This window comes from Hemitrygon akajei, chromosome 11 (assembly GCF_048418815.1).
Source record: "Hemitrygon akajei chromosome 11, sHemAka1.3, whole genome shotgun sequence".
NCBI classification, from domain to species: domain Eukaryota; kingdom Metazoa; phylum Chordata; class Chondrichthyes; order Myliobatiformes; family Dasyatidae; genus Hemitrygon; species Hemitrygon akajei.
In genome coordinates, this window is record NC_133134.1 from 170,608,588 (window position 1) to 170,629,138 (window position 20,551).

A 20,551-nucleotide genomic window follows, 5' to 3' on the forward strand; every position below is an offset into this window, starting at 1 on the left:
TTAAGTATTTACAAGACTGAATAAATTCAAATTAAAGTATGATTTGTACAGTCAATTCCCTGGGGGGTGGGCACCAATCCTGGAATCCCTCACTGTACCCATTGTGACTGCATGCACCCTCTGCAAAGATAGCTGGGCACAAACGCATCTTCCGAAGACAGGCAGGCAGCTGGTCCTGGCAGAGCCCTCGACTTTCCGCCCCACGGACCTGTGCAAGGCCAACTTGGCCAGGCCCAGGAGCAAGCCCACCAGTAGGTTCACCTCACAATCTAGTCCCTTCTGAACTGGGTGCCCGTATATAAGGAGTGCAGGGCTGAAGTGCAACCAGACCCGAGCAGCAGCCCCTTCAGATACTCAAACAGGGACGGCAACCTCTCACACTCCATACGAGCGAGGTACTGGCTCCTCCCAGCCGCAGAACGGACAGGTGGACAGGGTGTCGGTACTGCCCTATGCAACACCTTCCAGCCCAGGTTCCCAACGTACAGGGGAAAGGCCCCTGCAGGAAGAGCTCCTCTGCTGCCAGGTTGTCAAACACAGCAAGGACGTGAAAGGTGTGCAGGAGCAGCCCATACAAGGAGCGTCCTGGAAGAACACGGTGGGCAAGAAGGCTCATGTCACGCAGGACTCTCTCCTGTATGGTATCCTGAGGTTTGAGACGAAGAGCACTTCCAGCCCAACAGGTGGTGACGCAGCCAGAACCCCTCCACTTCCCCGGGCCCCCTCGGCACCCTCCGAGATAGGATGGGGACCAGTCCCCCTCGCAGCTGGAGCACCGTCCCCACCCCTGCAGGAGCATAGTCTGTATGAGACCAGACCACATACCCTCAACAGCTCTCGGTAAAACCGAGGCAGTTCCCTCAAAGCGCGGCTGATGCTGTCCGCTGGAAGCGCGTGCCCTCCTGCAGACAGCGTCCCCAGCGGAGGAAGTGAAGTGCAGTACCTGCCATCTCACAGAGTGGTTGCTGTACAGGTATCTCTGCAGAGTCAAGTGAAGAGCTGCCAACTGGGTTGGCACTCACACCAAGGACTGGCCACCCTCTGTGACCGCAGCAGAGACTCAATGCCTCCAGACACAAAAGCAGTGGGTGGGACTAGAGTAATCAGTGGTACCATATCATGGAGGTGACCAGCTGAGTTTTATTTTACAAAACTATAAAAGTTTATTTACAACACAAATACACAAAGGTACAGACAATCAGTATGTACAAGACAGTAAGTATACTCAAATTACAATATGGTTACTACCATCTATACCACGGGGGGGGGGGGGGGGCGCTCACGGAAATCCCCCAAAGTCCCTGCCACGACCGCGTGCTCCCTCTCCAAGGACAACCGGGCTTGGATGTATCCTTGGAAAAGAGCAGGCGGTCGGCCCGGCTGCCGCCAGACCCGTGAATGTCCATCTTGGCCCGGCCCAGGACCAAGCCCACCAGGGTATCCTCCTCTCGCCCGCCTCTGCCGAACTGGGTGCCCGTAGATGAGGAGTGAGGGACTAAAGTGCAGACAGAACCTCAGCAGCAGCTCCTGAGAAACTCAAAGAGTGGCTGCAACCTCTCACACTCCATGTACAGGTGGTACGCCTGTGTACGCCTCCCGCCCACAGAATGGAAAAGCTGGATGGGGTGTCAGTGAACCTGCTCAGGAATCTTGTATGGTACCGCCCGATGCAACACCTTCCACCCCAGGACCCCAACGTACAGGGGAAGCACCTCCTCCGCTGTCAGATGGTAACATGGCGTGTCCGGTTGGCAGAGCAAGGGTAGGAACTGGAACGTGTGTAGCAGCAGCCACACAAGAAGCACTTTGGAGTGTTGTGGATCGGCACGGTGGGCATCCCAGAGAGACGGCTCACGTTGTGCGGGACCCTCTCCCGCGTGGTCTCCCGAGGCCTGGGTCCGACGCGCACATTGGTCTGTGGTGGTGCCTGAACCCCGCGCCCTCCTGACCCCCACCGTACTATGAATGGGACCGGTCTCCCAGCAACCAGAGCATCATTCCCTAACAGCCCAGGAGCACCCTGCCCCAATGAGGCCAGACCCCAAACCTGCCACAGTCCCCGACAGAAACGGGGTAGATCCCTCAGAGAGGCACGGCCGATGCCGTCCGCCGGGATCCGCGTGTCCTCCTGCAGGCAGCACTCCAGCGGAGAAAATGCGTCATCTCAGAGGGTGATCACGGTACAAGTATCTCTGCAGGCGGAGATACGCCAGGGAACTGGCCACCCTCCGCAATCGGAAGACTCGGGACCGCTGCGGAGATCCAATGCCTCCTATTTCCCCAGAAGAAGTCCAACAGCCCCTTCTGGGTCCTGGATACAAATGCCATGGGTGGGACCAAGGCAGACAGCTGGTACCACACCATGGAGGCATCCAGCGGATTGACCACCAAAGCCCTCGCATGAAGGTGGCCTGACCAACGCTCCAGACAGGTCTCCAAATCCTGCCAGTTCGCCGCTCAGGCCTCTGTCAAACTCAGGTAGACCTCCAAGTGGAGGAGGTGTGTGGTGTTCCAGGCAAATGGCTCAACCCCTCTGGTAGGGAGTCCACTTGGCACTGACCCACCAAGAGGCCCACACTCTTCTCCCGGTTGACCCTTGCAGAGGACACGGCTGAGAAGACCTGACGGCATTCTCACATTCTCTGCAAGCCAACAGGGTCACTGACAATAAAGAGGACATAACTGACGTAAGCCAAAAGGACGACCTCCATGTCCAGATCGCACAGAACCAAACTCATTAACCTCTTACAGAGAAAGCACAGTAACAGCTCCTGTTACGAATGTGCCACAACTCTGAGGGGCAGAAGGGTACAAAGTAGCCCCCTCCCTTTTGAGAATCGCAAGATCACTATTAATTCAGGTCTGGGACCCAGGAAATGAGAGAGAATCCTCAAGGTTTTGGAATGTCCTGGCCCCTCAGCGATACAAAGCCATGGATAACAGCCATTGTCTCTTGGAGACGGAATTGTGTATTGAGTACTGTACTATTCATTGAAGCCCTCAGGGAATGACCAGAGTGGGCTGGTTGAGGGATTGCATCATCCCAACCTGATTGACATCTGAGACCCCGTGAGTAAGGATAAAAGAGGGTCTGGGGAACAACCCCTTCAGACGCACCAGGAGAAATGCTAGAAATCCCGTGACAGCGTTTAATAGCGACAGCCGGTGGGGGGCCCGCGTGCATCCTTTTCCCTTTGCCTAGGAATTGGCGGGACTTACCACGGAAGACGGCTTAGCTAAAGAAGAGGCCACCACCAACGAAATTTCGAAGGATCGACATCATAAAAAGGAAAAGCTGGCAAGTTTCTAAAATCTGTCTCTCTCCAACCAAAGGCTGCAGCCTGAATGAACTGAATGACTTTTATATTTCCATCGGACAATACATTATCCCCTAGACAACGATAGAGCTATTTCTTATTGATTATTATTATACCCGCACTTTTAGAGTTAGTATTGACAACGTATATTATCTGTATGTTTGCATTGATATTATTTTTATGTATTTTTACCAATAAATACTGTTAAAAATAGTACCATCAGACTTCAACGGACCTCTCTATCTTTGCTGGTAAGTGACCCAGTTACGGGGTTCGTAACACTCCACACAGAACGAGTACAGCTATCCCGACTTGGGGCACCTCTAACGCACCCCCCTGCCAAAGCTCAATACGCTGTCAAGGACCCGTTCACTTTCACTAGGCTTTCCGCGGCGGCGTACAGCAGTCAGACACAGGCCACAAAATGTAGCCCGAGCCTGAACGCTCACAGAGTCCTAAAGAGATGCTCATGGTCATCGAACACCTTCTCTTGGTCGAGAGAGAGAAAGGCGACTGACAGACCAGCCTCCCGGCACAGGTAGATCAGATCCTGGACAAGGTGGATATTGTCCTGGATCGACCACACCGGGACCGTGTAGGACTGGTCAGGATGGACCACTTCCTCCAGCACAGAGCCCAGGCACTGGGTCATCACCCAGGCAAAGACCTTGTACTCGTGCTGAGGGGGAATACTGGGCACCAATTCCGCAGGCAATGGAGATTCCCCCTTCTCTGGCAGCAGGGCCATGCCTGCTCTCTGCCAAGAGAGGGGCATCTCACCTGTCACCAGGCTCTCCCCCAGTACCCCTGCAAAATCAGCCCCTAGGATGGCCCAGAAAGCCCGGAGAAATTCGACCATCAACCCATCTAACCCCGGGAACGTGTCTTTCTGCAGCTGGTTGAGGGCTCTGGTCAGCTCCTCCAAAGATATCGGAGCGTCTAGCCACTCAACACCCCCCCAGGGCTAACCTTTGGTAAGTCCTCCCACAGAGCCCTGCGTTCATCCTCACGGCACAGGGTCTACGAGAATAGAGCCTCATAAAAGGAACAGACTTCCGCAACAATTTTCACCAGATCCATGACGCAGGAGCCATGAGCTGCCTGCGGACACCCATTCCTTTCTCGAGAGTAGAAGAAGGGCGAAGCATCCTGCAGCATCTGGACACACGATCTCACATAAGCACCCCGGGGCCTCTCCAGTTTCAGGTCCCCATCAGTCCGCCCTAACCAGGACTCCAAGTCAATCAGCTCCTTCTCAAGCTGATCAATTCCAGACGTTCACCACCTGGTCGAGCCGTGCGTGTATTCCTGGCAGAACAGTCGGATGTGAGCATCGCCCACATCCCAACAGAGCCGCAGAGAGGGGAAACTTCCCCGTTCTTCCTGCCAGGTCTTCCAGAGCTGCCGGAACGAATCCCGAAACCGGCCGTCCTCCAGCAGCCAGTTGTTGAAATGCCAGTACGCGGACCCCACCCGTGCAGGCAGCACATTCAGCCCCGCCCACTGCAGGAGGTGGTCCGTGCAGGCAACAGACCGCATGGAGGCAGCCGACACCCGAGACACGTACACCCTGGAGATGTACAGTTCATCAATCTGTGACCCCCCATCCCCTCTGTAATTCCTTGAGAAAGCAGAGGTCAGGGTGAAGGCTTCACCAGACATCAACCAAGTCAGAGGATACAGCTAGCTCCCATACCATCCTGATCAATGCTCGACTACTCTGAGGACCCCAGTGTGATCCCTCTCCTGGAGAGTGCAATTGAATTCACCACCCCCCCCCCCCCACCCCAGGGTAAGGCACTCGCAATGATCTATGGACCCCAGCAATGTGACCACTCTCAGAACAGGCACGCCTGCATCGGGCCAGGCTCAAGAGCGTACACATTTACAAAATGCATTGGCGCACCGTACCGATGCACAGCGACGTGAAACAGCCAGCCTGGCACGAGTTCCTGAACCTGCAATATGTCAGGCTGGGAAAACGTGGACAGAAAGGTGGCCACCCACGTGGACCCCCACCACCTCGCCATTCCAGGAGCCACCTCCTGGGACAGTGAGGGGTCCCAGCAAGATCATCACCACAGGTCTGCCGCCCCGGAGGACAGGGCCCCACTACCGCCATTGACATGAAGGGTTGCCACACTGAACTTGACAGTGCATCTTACTGAGACCCTCCCCAGAGCCCCTAGCAGAAGGAGCAGAGCTCCCCTTTCAGTCTTCTCCCATCTTCACCTACAACCCTTCTCCAGGGACTCCAGGAGTCTCTTAAACCGGCACTTCTCCTGACAGGTCACTTCGGCTCTGGAGGAATGTGCAGATAGACTGAGCGACCCCTTTGCAGACCCCATGAACGGTTTCCTCCGGTAGTCCTTCATGAACTGCCGGATCTCCTCCACGGAAACGGCCTGGGACTCACCGCTGGGATCACGAAAGGCGGCCAACTTGGCTTCAAGAGTGCTCCTCTCCCCTCTCAACACTCTCGTCTCCCTCCAATCAGCCATCGTCTGCACCTGACGTGACCACTCACTCCTCACCACAGTCCTAATGGAGACCCCACCACAGTCCTAACACAGACCCCACCACAGTCCTAACGGGAGACCCACCACAGTCCTAACGGGAGACCCCACCACAGTCCTAACGGAGACCCCACCACAGTCCTAACGAGAGACCCCACCACAGTCCTAACGGAGACCCCACCACAGTCCTAACGGGAGACCCCACCACGGTCCTAACGGGAGATCTCACCACGGTCCTAACGGACACTCCACCATAGTCCTAACGGAGACCCCACCACAGTCCTAACGGGAGACCCCACCACAGTCCTAACGGGAGACCCCACCACAGTCCTAACTGGAGACCTCACCACAGTTCTAACGGAGACCCCACCACAGTCCTAACGGGAGACCTCACCACAGTCCTAACGGGAGACCCCACCACAGTCCTAACGGGAGATCTCACCACAGGCACTACCCCATCCCCAGGACCAGTGACAGAGGGACGCCCCACCACCACTGGATCCAGAATCCCTCCCACAGCCGGATACGAATTTGCTGGGCCTCCCTTCCCCACACCCTCTTCACGCTCCCCGGAATCAGCACCAGGAGAGTCATCGCCTCCTGGGACACACTCCCTCTGATGAGCTGCCCGGGATGGCGATCCAGGAATGCCCTGTGGACCAGACACTCCTCAGCGGGCACTTGCCTTTGACCTGGGAAACTAATCCCACCGGTGACCCTCCAGCCACAGGCTTTACAGGGCTTTGACCCTCCCCGTGCTGAAGACATTCGCTCAGAAGATGCCCCCCCAGCAGAGAGCTCCTGCACGACAGGGCTCCCCTCCAGCTCTGAGGGGCATACTCCGTGCATACGGCCTTTCCTTCCTCCTCGCCGACGTTTCAGACTGCAGATACGCTGAGGCACATTGACCTCCATTTCAGTGGCGTCCTCAGTCTCCGGCACCACTTACCCCTCCCTCGACTTCCCCAGGCTCTTGCTGGATCTCAGGAGCCACAGGACTCTCCGTCCTTGATTCAACAACTACCCACTCCTTCTCCAGGGGAAAAGCCTTCAGATGCTTTTTCTTGAACTCACCCCTCAGCGTCATTCGCACCGTGCCCAACCACGACTTCCACAGCCAGTGGGACAGGGGTGGGCGACAGGGGGAGGAACACAGCAGGGAAAAGCCCAGCCATCATATTACCCTGTGCCTCTGAGAACTGGCAGCCTGATGGTTTGGGCAATTCTTCTGAATATGCCCAAACTCCTTACAGGCATGGCACCTCGGGCGGTCCGTAGCCCACGGGATGGTATAGTAATGCTCTTCAAAATAAACCTGAAGCTGCCCCACCCTGCTCCAGCTGCATATGCTGACATGAGAAAAGGTGCTCATTACCCCTCGGGCTGCCCTGTACCGTACTGGGGTCATTTTGGATCGCACCTCACCTAGGGAGCGCATGGGGGGGGTATCACTGCTCCACCTGCATGAAAACCCTCCCCACCCTTAACCCCCGACTCGGGGCCAAAAAAACACATCACTCGCCGACTTCAAATAGAAAATAGTCTTCCCGTTCGAAACCGCTGACACAACAATACCCTGATGGCCTCCAGCAGTCTCCGCCATGGCTTTTACAGTGACATTCCTACCAGCTGAAGTAGACACAGCGTTCTTTAAAGTCAGTAATTTGAACGGGTGGTCCTCTTTGTGAGCTGGATCTCCCGAGCCCACAGTCTCCGCTAACGATACCTTGGAGATGCAGCCCGCCATAGGAGTAGAAATTCAAAAGTACAACACCAGCTCTGAGATATTACACAGTCTACACCCAGCAGAACACCAGCAAAGTCAGAAACAAACACTTCATAGACAAGATGGGGACAGGAGGGAAAAAAAGGAGTGAATAGGCAGGGAGGTTTGTGGGTGTTAAAACTTCAGTGCTGCAAGTAAAGGCTTTACCCCGGGCCAGTCCTTTCGTCCATTGTCCTCTCCAAAGTCCTCTTCACCTCGTTGCCCTGGACAAGGCACTCAAATGAGAGGGGTTTTCTGCTGTTACAGATAAATTCGTCCCCGCTCCCAGCAAAGTTAGACTTTGGCAATCCACCAGCCACACCACTGCTCAGCACTGAAGAGACACAGACCAAAAGCTTCACCGAGCAGAATCCTTCCAGGAAAGGAAACTGTTTCAGTCTGCTGCTGAGATGAGTCTTCCACACTCCCAAAGCCTTCAGACAGATACAAATCCTTGGTGATTTTGCTGCAAGTTTTCAACTTGAGGAGAGAGAGCTCCAACAGTGTGACTCTCTCTAAGGACAGACCATCCCAGTGTGACCCTCCCTCAGTCCCACACTTTAACACTATATTTACAGTTTGTTTACAACACAAATACACAAAGGTACAGTCAATGTTTACAAGAGAATAAGTATACTCAAATTAAAATAAGGTTACTACCATCTATAAAACAGTCTATACCACGGGGGACCACTGTTCACGGCACTCCCCCAATGTGCCCGCTATGACCACATGCTCCCTCTCCAAGGACAACCAGGCACGAACTTGGCTTTGGAAAAGGGGCAGGCAGTCAGACGGGCAGCACCTCCACCTTCCACAGTCTAGACCTGTGAATGCCACCTTCAGTCCCGTACTTCCCACAGTGTGACCCTCCATCGCTACCACCCCTCCCTAGCACGGCACTATGATTAGAGAGGCAAGCAGAGCCCTGTTACAGAGGTACAGACGATGGTGATCAGTTGCCGGCGTCTCAGTGGGACAATCACACTGAACACTCACCCTCGGAGTTCTGCCTCGAGCCCGCTCCCCTCAGGCGGAAGGCCTGCCTGAAGCGGGTCCGGTCGGTGAAGCTCCAGCTCTTCTGCACCTTGTCAGGACTCTCCTCGATGTTGTCTGCACTGGGTGATCGCCGCACGCCTCCCTGCTCCGAGGCTTTGGCTTTGGCACTGGGACCCTTGGGGCTGGAGAACCTCTCCCTCAGGCTGACCTTGTTGCTGTAAAACACAGTTCATCTGTCAGCTGTGACCCAGTGATACACCCTCCCGACAGGCAACACCCCCCACCCCCCGACAGGCAGCATCGCCCTGGAAACACACTATCCCAACAGGCACCATCGCCGCATCTCCCTGGCAACACACTCTGCCCAAAACACAGAGAACCCTCCCTGCACACCTCACGGATCAGTGGCAATGCACTGCAAACCACAGTAGCCCAACTACTGAAGTCCCAGTGGCCTCGGTCATGGAGTATAATTGCTGTAGGTAGAACATTTCCCCATAGTTCTGATGTTTAGTTTGAGTTTCCCATGGGAGGTTTGTTGGAGATGAACTGCATCATTGCAACAATAAATAGTGGCAAAAGTGTTAAATGTTCTCTATCCTTGGTGTATCTCCTCCCAGACCCCATGTACACTCTCCCCCAACATTAAACTTCCTCCCACAGACCATAGGCATCCTCCCTCTCGGAGACTCAACCCAACGGTCCATCACCCATGGTCACTTGCCCCGATCACAAACTCTGCCTGTGCTTAAGCTGTTACAGAAGTGATAGAAAAATCTCCAAAAATTTCCTTCAGTCTCATGACTATTCAACCCTAGTTTACTGACAGAGACCCTCGGCCCTCATCCTGGGGGCTTGGGAACTTTAACCAACAGAGGATTACTCATTAATGTCTATCCATAGAAGCACAACACCAAGCAGAGAGACACTGTCCCATCAAAGTGCACACCCCAGAGATTCCAAAGCGAGAGAGGTCTGCAACATAATTTGCCGCTCTTTTGGTGCAGAATTTTGTGGGGTGCACTGTTCCACGCTGGGAATACAGATCCACTTTGATATTTAGCATGAAAGGTTGTGTAATAGGATCTCTGAATCGTTAGAAGTGCAGAAACAGGTCTTGCATTCCAACAGGCATCACTGGCGCCACTCGGGAGCCCTCCACAGAATCACAATATGCTAGCTTCCCATGCAGGGAGAGCATCCGGGAGCATGCAGACAGTCCAAGAACAGTGCTAGGCACAGGGAGAGGGCGGGGAAGGCCAGTGGGAGGGGGGGGGGAGAGGAGAGAGAGAGGCGGGCAGACAACTTTGGAGACTCTTACAAAGACAAGGCAAGACAGATTCATGCAACAGATCATCAACACCAGAAATGAAAGTAGTCCTTGTCTTCATCCTGAAAGATACTATAGGACAAATTGGAAAGTATAAATAATGCTAACTCTCCAGCTGAGAACAATGCTGAGTGCGTAACACATGTCCTTCCATCATCCAGAATTTGCTATAATTTATTTGACCTCTTGTGTTCTCTCTCCTACCCAATTTAACTCTCTGCTTTGAACAGGGCTGGTTGGAACCCACTGGGTGAACGGTCCTCAACCATTGACCAATCACAAGCTGTTGAGTGTTTTCAGCTGCTTTACTCCATTTCTTCCAGGGTTACAGAGTTGCGGAGCTACAGCTCAACCAAGGAGGGGCTAACCCGATGCAAGAACTGAGGGGCCTGGAGGTTGACAGGGAGTAGCAGAAGGATGTCTATCCTCAGGACTATGGAGTCTGAAGATGGACAGACAACAGGACAGTTAGATCCCAAAGGTCTGGCTGGTCCCCTTCACACTTCCTGTTGACACAATACGGTAATAATTTTAAATATGAAATGTCGCCTATGCCTCTGCCTTCCACAAATGCTGCCTAAGTGAATTCTTTCAGCAGCTTGTTTTTTTTGCTCCAGATTTCAGCACCTGCAGCCATTTGCAGCTCAGTTTCCCTCTCCACAGGGACTGCCACCCGAAGGGCATTTCCCATTGGTATCGGGATTGGCACTGGCCTGCCTTTCACATCTCCCACTTTCCAACTGCCCTCATCAACCAGGCACCATCAGGATCACCTGTTTTTTTACTTCTCCAGTGTGTTCAATACCATCCTGAAGCTGACAGTGATGCAGGTGGATGCTTCCCTGGTGTCATGGATTATTGATTCCCTGACTGGCAGACCACAGTACGTGCGCTTGCAACACTGTGTGTCAGACAGAGGGGTCAGCAGCACTGGGGCTCCACAGGGGACTGTCCTGTCTCCCTTTCTCTTCACCATCTACACCTCAGACTTCAACTACTGCACGGAGTCTTGCCATCTTCTGAAGTTTTCTGATGACTCTGCCATAGTTGGATGCATCAGCAAGGGAGATGAGGCTGAGTACAGGGCTACGGTGGGAAACTTTGTCACATGGTGTGAGCAGAATCATCTGCAGCTTAATGTGAAAAAGACTAAGGAGCTGGTGGTGGACCTGAGGAGGGCTAAGGCACTGGTGACCCCTGTTCCCATCCAAGGGGTCAGTGTGGATATGGTACAGGATTACAAATATCTGGGGATACGAATTGACAATAAACTGGACTGGTCAAAGAACACTGAGGCTGTCTACAAGAAGGGTCAGAGCCGTCTCTACTTCCTGAGGAGACTGAGGTCCTTTAACATCTGCCTGATGATGCTGAGGATGTTCTAAGAGTCTGTGGTGGCCAATGCTATCATGTTTGCTGTTGTGTGCTGGGGCAGCAGGCTGAGGGTAGCAGACACCAACAGAATCAACAAACTCATTCGTAAGGCCAGTGATGTTGTGGGGGTGGAACTGGACTCTCTGACGGTGGTGTCTGAAAAGAGGATGCTGTCCAAGTTGCATGCCATCTTGGACAATGTCTCCCATCCACTCCATAATGTACTGGTTAGGCAGAGGAGTACATTCAGCCAGAGACTCATTCCACAGAGATGCAACACTGACCGTCATAGGAAGTCATTCCTGCCTGTGGCCATCAAATTTTACAACTCCTCCCTCGGAGTGTCAGACACCCTGAGCCAATAGGCTGGTCCTGGACTTATTTCCACTTGGCATAATTTACTTATTATTATTATTTATTGTTTTATATTGCTATATTTCTACACTATTGTTGGTTGGTGCGACTGTAACTAAACCCAATTTCCCTCGGGATCAGTAAAGTATGTCTGTCTGTCTGAAACAAAGATATGTCCTTTATTCTACCCATCCCTCCCTGCACTCTCTCTGCAACTTGAAACTAAATTATTTTCTAACTTCACAAACAAGAGAGAATCTGCAGATGCTGGAATCCAAGCAACACACACAAAATACTGGAGAAACTCAGCAGGCCAGGCAGCATCTATTGAAAAAAGTACAGTCAACATTTGGGCCAAGGTCCTGCCAAAGGGTTTTGGCCTGAAACGTCGACTGTACATTTTTCCATAAAGGCTGCCAGGCCTGCTGAGTTCCTCCAGCATTTTGTGTGTGTTGTTATTTTCTCACTAGATCATTGAGTTGAGTCTTCAACTCAAACATTAACTCTGTTTCTCTCTCCACATATGATAACTGCTGAGGGTTTACAGGATTTAACAGGATTTAGGACTAAGCAAAAAAAATGGGTAGAGGGAATGACCATGATGTAGAAGCAGAATTAGGCCATTCAGCCCATCACATCTGCTCCACCATTCCAGCATGGCTGGTTTAGAGATGCAGCATGGACCAGGCCTTTCCAGCCCTACGAGTGTCACCATCCAGCAACACACCTGTATAAATCTAGTGTAACTGCAGGACAATTTACAGTGACCAATTAACCTACTAACCAGTATATCTTTGGAATATGGGAAGACACCAAGCACCCAGAGGAAACTTACGCGTATCACAGGGAGAATGTACAAACTCCTTAAAGATGCCATCTGTATTGAACTCCAAACTTCGACACCCCAAGCTAAACTTTCAACTCCATTCTTCTGCCTGTAACCTTTGATGCCCTGACTAATCAGGAATCCATAAACCTCTGCCTTAAATATACCTAATGAATTCCACAGATTCATCACCCTCTAGCAAAAGAAATCCCTCATTTCTATTCTAAAGGGACTACCTTCTATTCTGAGGCATGGTCCTCTGGTCCTAGACTCCCCTCACAAGAGGAAACATCCACTCTATCCAAGCCTTTTGACATTCAATGGGTTTCAATGAGAACCCTGCCTTATTATTCTAAATTCAAGCAAGCACAGACTCAGAGCCACCAAAATGCTGCTCATATAATAACACTCTCACTCCTGGAATAACTTTCACAAACTCCTCTGAACCCTCTCCAACGTCACCACATCCTTTCTTAAATAAGGGGCCCAAAACTGCTCACAATACTCCTGGTGAGACCTCACCGGTGTCTTATAAAGCCTCAGCATTACATCCCTTGTTTTTAATCCTCTTGAAATGAATGATTTGCCTTCCTCGCCACCAATTCAACCAGCAAGTTAACCTTTAGGGAATTCTGCATGAGGTCCCTTTTGCACCTTGGTTTTTTGAATTTTCTCCCCGTTTGTAAAATAGTCTATGCTTTTATTCTTTCTACCAAAGTGCATGAGCATTCACTTCCCAACATTGCATTCCATCGGCCTATTCTCCTAATCCAGACAAGTCCTTCTGCAGCCTCCCTCTTCCTCAACACTATCTGTCCCTCCACCTATCTCTATATCATCTGCAAACTTGGCCACAAATCAATTCTGTCATTGATGTACAACATAAAAAGAAGCAAAGCCCAACACCGATCACTGGAGAACACCAGCAACCAGTCAGAAAGGCTCTTAAAGACCTGAACAGATTAGATAAGGCAAAGGGGATTCTAGGACAAGAGGGCACAACTTCAAGATTGAAGGACGTCCGTTTAGAACTGTGATGCAGAGAAATTACTTTAATCAGAGGGTGGTAAATCTGTGGAATTTGTTGCCATGAACAGCTGTGGAGGCCAAGTTGGGTGTATTTAAGACAGAGATAGATAGGTTCTTGATTAGCCAGGGCATCAAAGGGTATGGGGTGAAAGCAGGGGAGTGGAGATGACTGGATGAAGTGGATCAGCCCATGATTGAATGGCAGAGCAGACTCAATGGGCTGAATGACTTACTTCTGCTCCTAAATCTTAAGGTCTTCATTCCCACTCTCTGTCTCCTGACAATCACCCAATGCTCTATCCATGCTAGTATCTTTCCTGTAATACCATGGGCTCTTATCTTGCTAAGCAGCCTCATGTGCAGTATCTTGTCAAAGGCATTCCGAAAATCCACATACAAAATTCTCCTTTGTCTATCCTGCTTGTTATTTCCTCAAAGAATTCCAACAGATTTGTCAGGCAAGATTTTCCCTTAAGGAATCCATGCTGACTTGGTCTTATTTTATCACATTCCTCCAAGTACCCCCAAAACCTCTTCCTTAAAAATAAACTTCAGCATCTTCCCAGCCACTCCTTAGGACTAACTGGCCTACAATTTCCTTTTTTTGCCTCTCTTCCTTCTTGAAGTGTGGAGTGACATTTGCAATTTTCTAGTCTTCTGGAACCATGCCAGAATCTAGTGATTCTTGAAAGATCATTACTAATGTCTCCACCATCTCTTCAGCCACCTCTTTCAGAACCCTGGTGTGCAGTTTATCTGGTCCAGGTGACCTATCTACCTCTCAGACATTTCCCTAGTAATAACAGCTGCACTCATTTTGCGCCTTGACACCCTTGAACTTCCAGTCTTCCACAGTGAAGACTAATGCAAAATACTTTTTCAGTTCATCCGCTGTTTCGTTGTCCCCCATTACTACCTCTCCAGTGTCATTTTGCAGCAGTCCAATATCCACTCTTGCCTCTCATTTACTCTTTATATATCCGAAAAAACTTTTGCTATCCTCTCTGATATTATTAGCTAGCTTTGCTTTATATTTTATCTTCTCTCCTTATGGCATTTTTGTTGCCTTCTGTTGGTATTTAAAAGCTTCCCAATCTTCTAACTTCCCACAAATTTTTGCTCTATTATATGCCCTCTTTTTCTTTTAATGTTGGCTTTGACTTCTCTTGTCAGCCATGATTGTGTCATCTTGCCTTTAGAATACTATTTCTTCTTTGCAACGTCCCTATCTTGTGCCTGCCGAGTTGTTCCTAGAAACTCCAGCCTTTGCTGCTCTGCTGTCATCCCTGATGGTGACCCCTTCCAATCAGCTCCTCTCCCATGCCTCTGTAATTCCCTTCACTACACTGTAATACTGATAGATCTGACTTTATCTTCTCCCTCTCAGATTGCAGGGTGAATTCTATCATATCATGATCACTGTCTCCTTAGGGCTCCCATACTTAAGCTCCCTAATCAAATCCAGTTAATTACACAACACCCAATCCAGAATAGCTGATTCCTGAGTAGGCTCAACCAGAAGCTGCTCTAAAAAGCCATCTCGTAGGCATTCTACAAATTCCCTTTTGGGATCAGCACCAACCTAATTCTCCCAATCTATCTGCATATTGAACTCTCCAATGACTATTGTAGCAGTTATGGGGGATTTCAATATGCAGGTAGATTGAGAAAATTAGGTTGGTCCTTTTGACAAGTCATTTCTATCTTCTATTGTATTTTATAGCCCATACCCTGGCTACAGTTTGAAGGCCTGTATACAACTCCCATCAGGATCTTTTTAAACTTACACTTCTTCAACGCAGCCCATGTCAATTCTCCATCTTCTGATCCCATGCCATCTCTTTCCAAGGATTTGATTTCTCTTTTTTTTAAACCAACAGAGCCATGCCACCCCCTCTGCCTACCTACCTATTCTTTCAATATATCCTTGGAAGTTAAGCCAATTATAATCTTCTTACAGGCACAACCTACCAATCTCTAACTGTGCTACAAGATCATTTACCCTATACCATATACTGTGTACTTTCAAATGTAATACCTCCAGTCCTGTATTCATCAATCTTTTCAATTTTGTCCCCATGTTACACACTGCAACCCATCCTACTGACTGCAATTTTGCCGTCATCTGCCTGTCCTTCCTCACAATCTCACTGCATACTGCCTCTACTTGTAAACCAGCTGCCCATCCTCAACCCTGTCACTCAGGCTCCCATCCTCTTGCCAAATTAGTTTAAACCCTCCCTAAAAGTTCTAGCAAACCTGCCTGCAAGGAAGTTGATCCCCTTCGGATTTAGGTGTAACGTGTCCCTTATCTACAGATCATACCTTCCCAGAAGAGAAGGTACGTAGACTAGTACAGCACAGGACAGGCCCTTGTTGATGGATCTGATCTGAACCTCGGGGCCGGCACGGTAGCAACATGGTTCGCTCAACACTATTATTGAGCTGGGTTTTATTCTGCTGCAGTCTGTAAGGAATTGGAGCGGCTGGGCTTGTATACACTGGAATTTAGAAGGATGAGAGGGGATCTCATTGAAACATATAAGATTATTAAGGGATTGGACACACTGGAGGCAGGAAGCATGTTCCCGCTGATGGGTGAGTCCAGAACTAGAGGCCACAGTTTAAGAATAAGGGGTAGGCCATTCAGAACAGAGATGCGGAAAAACTTTTCCACCCAGAGAGTGGTGGATATGTGGAATGCTCTGCCCCAGAAGGCAGTGGAGGCCAAGTCTCTGGATGCATTCAAGAGAGAGTTAGATAGAGCTCTTATAGATAGCGGGGTCAAGGGATATGGGGAGAAGGCAGGAATGGGGTACTGATTGTGTATGATCAGCCATGATCACAGTGAATGGCGGTGCTGGCTAGAAGGGCCGAATGGCCTACTCCTGCACCTACTGTCTATTGAGTTTGTATGTTTTCCCCGTGACCACTTGGGTTTCCTTCAGGAGCTCCACTTTCATCCCACGTACCAGAGATATACTGATTAGTAGGTTAATTGGTCCCATGGGCGCAGGGGGCTCCTTGGGCCGGTAGGGCCTGTTACCATGCTGTATTTCTAAATAAAAAAATACATTTTCAAAAATTATATGCTTTATTAAAAGTAGATAATATTCTCCTGGGGATGGAATATCACACCCATCTCATAAAAACCCAGTGCAACAAAACCACTGGAAGCTCCAAAGACCTCATCCCTGAAAGAGAAAGGATCTTCGTTCAAAAGATGGGCTGGCCCAGGACAGAGGACTCTGGTGTGCAGCTGTCAGCAGTGTGCGCTCCAGAAGGGGTGATGTGCTTAAAAAGAAGATAATATTCTCCAACAATTAAGCAAATCTCTTCCAATTATCATTAGACTGGAGAGAGAGCAAGAGGGGAGCAGGCAGGACAAATAGTTCTCTAAATATGTTTTCAAGTGCACAGGATTGCCAAACCAAGCAGAAGAGAGAGAGAGGGGGAGGGAGGAAAGGAGGGAGACGATGGTGGGGGTTGTGGGAAAGGTAGGTAACACACAAGGAGGGAGGAGGAGAGTTGTGAAGTAGCTGAAAGGTGCCGAGCATGGAGCAGAGGGAGAGTTCCATATGGATACCTAGGGTCTCCTGAGCAGCACATTCCACACATGGAATCACGCCGGGGTTTGTGTTTACTGAAAACAAGGGGAAAATGGGAATTGATGAGTATAATTCCCGTGATTCCGCCACAGAATCAGTAGCTCAGCATTCTCCAAACAAAGCGGTTCAGCTGGAAGGAACGACCCAAGGACCCACACCCTTGCCCATTTGATCTGAGTCCAGGGTTGACCCAGGGGGTTGGAAACATGCAGGGACACCACTGGGATCCAGGGCATGAGATGAGACAGCAAAGTGAGGAAATTGGGTGGGGGGGAGAAAGATCTCACACAGACCACACCTGCTCACCTTCTAATGTTCGGCCGTTGGATCTGACCCCAGTCCCTGGTCAGTGGGCAAAGCCAGAGAGCCTCAGGTATGGGCCTAGGGCATTGGTCTGCTTCACAGGCTGGGGCCTGGACTACTGACTCTTTCCCCAGGCTGGGGCCGATGGTATTCGCTGACCTCTGCCCCTAGGCTGCAGCCTGTAGTTCCAGTCCTGTTGCAAGACAGGGGCGTGTGATACTGGTCTGTCCTCAAAGCATGGCTCCTCTCCCCAGGCCCTGCCATGGATTGCTGGATCCAAATCTTTCCTCCCTGCCTTGTCCATTCCATCAACTCCTGGGTGCCTCTGGACCACTCAACCCCAGTCACTGCCCCTCCCACCCCAGTGCCTTTGCTGAATTCCCCCTGGCCTTTGTCCATGAAGCCTTTCTGGGGTGGGCTTGAAAGATTCCAGCCCCCGTCCTTGTGGCCCATAGGGGTCTGGTGGAGCCATCAGTACCCAGAGGGAGCCCACTCCCACCTGTTCTCCAGTGGACCATATCCAGAGGGAGCCCACTCCCACCTGTTCTCCAGTGGACCATATCCAGAGGGAGCCCACTCCCACCTGTTCTCCAGTGGACCATATCCAGAGGGAGCCCACTCCCACCTGTTCTCCAGTGGACCATATCCAGAGGGAGCCCACTCCCACCTGTTCTCCAGTGGACCATATCCAGAGGGAGCCCACTCCCACCTGTTCTCCAGTGGACCATATCCAGAGGGAGCCCACTCCCACCTGTTCTCCAGTGGACCATATCCAGAGGGAGCCCACTCCCACCTGTTCTCCAGTGGACCATATCCAGAGGGAGCCCACTCCCACCTGTTCTCCAGTGGACCATATCCAGAGGGAGCCCACTCCCACCTGTTCTCCAGTGGACCACATCCAGAGGGAGCCCACTCCCACCTGTTCTCCAGTGGACCACATCCAGAGGGAGCCCACTCCCACCTGTTCTCCAGTGGACCACATCTAGAGGGAGCCCACTCCCACCTGTTCTCCAGTGGACCACATCCAGAGGGAGCCCACTCCCACCTGTTCTCCAGTGGACCATATCCAGAGGGAGCCCACTCCCACCTGTTCTCCAGTGGACCATATCCAGAGGGAGCCCACTCCCACCTGTTCTCCAGTGGACCACATCTAGAGGGAGCCCACTCCCACCTGTTCTCCAGTGGACCACATCCAGAGGGAGCCCACTCCCACCTGTTCTCCAATGGACCCCAGGATTCTGGATCCTCTTCTACATGAAGGTGTGCCCTGAGGGACAGAACATGCTCATCACCCACCGTGATACTGGTTCTCTCCAGGACCAAGTGTCACTTTGAGCCACTTGAAGGTCAGAACTAAGTGTTAGCCCCCTCACTGTGAGTCTGGAGTCAATTGCAGGCCCCACTGGACTCCCCTTCCTAAGGCCTCAGTAAACCAGCTAGATTTCCACAACAGTTCCCTTCACCACAAGATGACAGGACCACCATGCTATCCGTTCCCAACTGAGACCCTGGCCCTCTGTTCTACTCAGGGATATTGCGTCAGTGTGGGGAATGACTTGGGGGGGGGGGGCCAAATGGTGATGTCATGAATTCTGCTGGCACGGAAAGGAGTTTTGGGGAGGGAGGAACTTAACGCAGGCTGACTTCAGGGGACCGGGAAGAGGTTTAATGCTGGTTTAGTGCATGACCACCTTCAAGACCTCAGCCCCTCACCCAGCTATAGGACACCCCTCCCATCCCCAATTACCAACAACCCCCCAACACCAGCTGCTCCTGCTTGGACAAAGTCCCCACCCAGCCAGACCACAAGACCACAGGACTGTGGTAAGGCAAAGATGTCGTGCCAAGACTGCACACTGCCCACAAGATGGGGAGCAGAGATGGGGCGGGCCGGTGCCAGGAGTACAAATAGGTAAGTTGACTGGCGGGGGAGCAAGAGTTGGGTGATAGATGAAGTGGAGAGCAAGGAGCAAGGGATACTTGTGTTGGGGGGGGGGGGGGGTTGCAAAAACTTTGACCATCATTGAGTTCACAACACACACACCCAACATAGCCCATGAGCCCGAGGTTGGGAACACTTTAAAGCAAAGGCCAGTCCTGTATGAATAAAAGCAGGGACACAGAGCAAGGGCAACTCCTTGCTGCTACTCAGCACCCTAACCCCAGCAAAACCACTACTGCAGGGACAAAGGCCCAAAAATAGAGTGTTTTTTTAATCAGAGCTTTAAAATCGAGCAAACCTTGGCGTACTCTCGACATTCTCCTTCCTGCAGCACAGAACAGAAGACACAGAACATTATCAAGGAAACGGACCACCAGACAGATTTCACCACAACATACATCAGGCCGCAAGTTCGTCACCAAGATCTCCCATCTCTCAGCACTCAGCTTCTGCAACTTGAGATTAGAGACCAGGTCAGCGTTTATCACCCCTCCCTAATTGCCCCTGTGTACTCATTGGTCCCAGGAGGTCCATCTGCTTTGATACTGCCTCAGTTTCATCACAGCAGTAACTCTGGCCCATTTAGAGCCATACAGCACAGAAACAGGCCCTTTGGCCCAACTGGTCTCTGCTGACCAAGGTGCCCATCTAAGCTAGTCCCATTTGGCTGCATTTGGTTTATATTTCTCTCAGCCTTTCCTGTTCATGGACCTAACCAAATGTCTTTTAAATGTGGCTATTGTACCCACCTCAACTACTTTTTCCAGCAGCTCCTTCCATGCAGGGCCCCCCCAGGTCTCTTTTAAATCTTTCCCCTCTCAACTTAAATCCATGCCTCCAGCTTCCGGTTCCCTTCTCCTGCGAAAAAGTCTGTGTATATTCACCCTATTTAGAGACATAGCATGGCAACTGGCCTTCCGGCCCAACGAGCAGGTCCACCCAGTTACACCCATATGACCAATTAATCTACTAACCCGTCTGTACGTTCTTGGAATGTTTTGGCTATCTCTGCCCCCCCATAATATATACAGCTCCACACGGTCATCCTTCAGTGCTTTACGTTTAAAAGAACATTATCCGTAAAATTCAGGCCCTCAACTCCTAGCAACATTCTCGTTTGCCTTACACAGGAGAGAGAACAGTGCTTACGGCGAGAGACTAGAAATCCATTGAGCTTTTCCCATGCAG

The 20,551-nt window shown here is 51.0% G+C and overlaps 1 protein-coding gene across 5 annotated transcripts in view; it reads right to left on the bottom strand.

Moving 5' to 3' along the window:
• Window positions 1–20,551, bottom strand: part of LOC140736280 (potassium voltage-gated channel subfamily KQT member 2-like) — a 136,807-nt gene that overhangs the window by 22,047 nt on the left and 94,209 nt on the right. For 2 of the 5 annotated variants that reach the window (XM_073062238.1, XM_073062235.1), the window contains exons 10-12: window positions 19,662–19,688; window positions 17,097–17,153; window positions 8,598–8,812 (exon numbers count right to left, since the gene is read on the bottom strand). In XM_073062238.1, the coding sequence (XP_072918339.1) occupies window positions 8,598–8,812; window positions 17,097–17,153; window positions 19,662–19,688 (299 nt within the window). The remainder of the gene's footprint in view (window positions 1–8,597; window positions 8,813–17,096; window positions 17,154–19,661; window positions 19,689–20,551) is intronic. The other 3 variants (XM_073062239.1, XM_073062236.1, XM_073062237.1) reach the window with 2 other exon arrangements.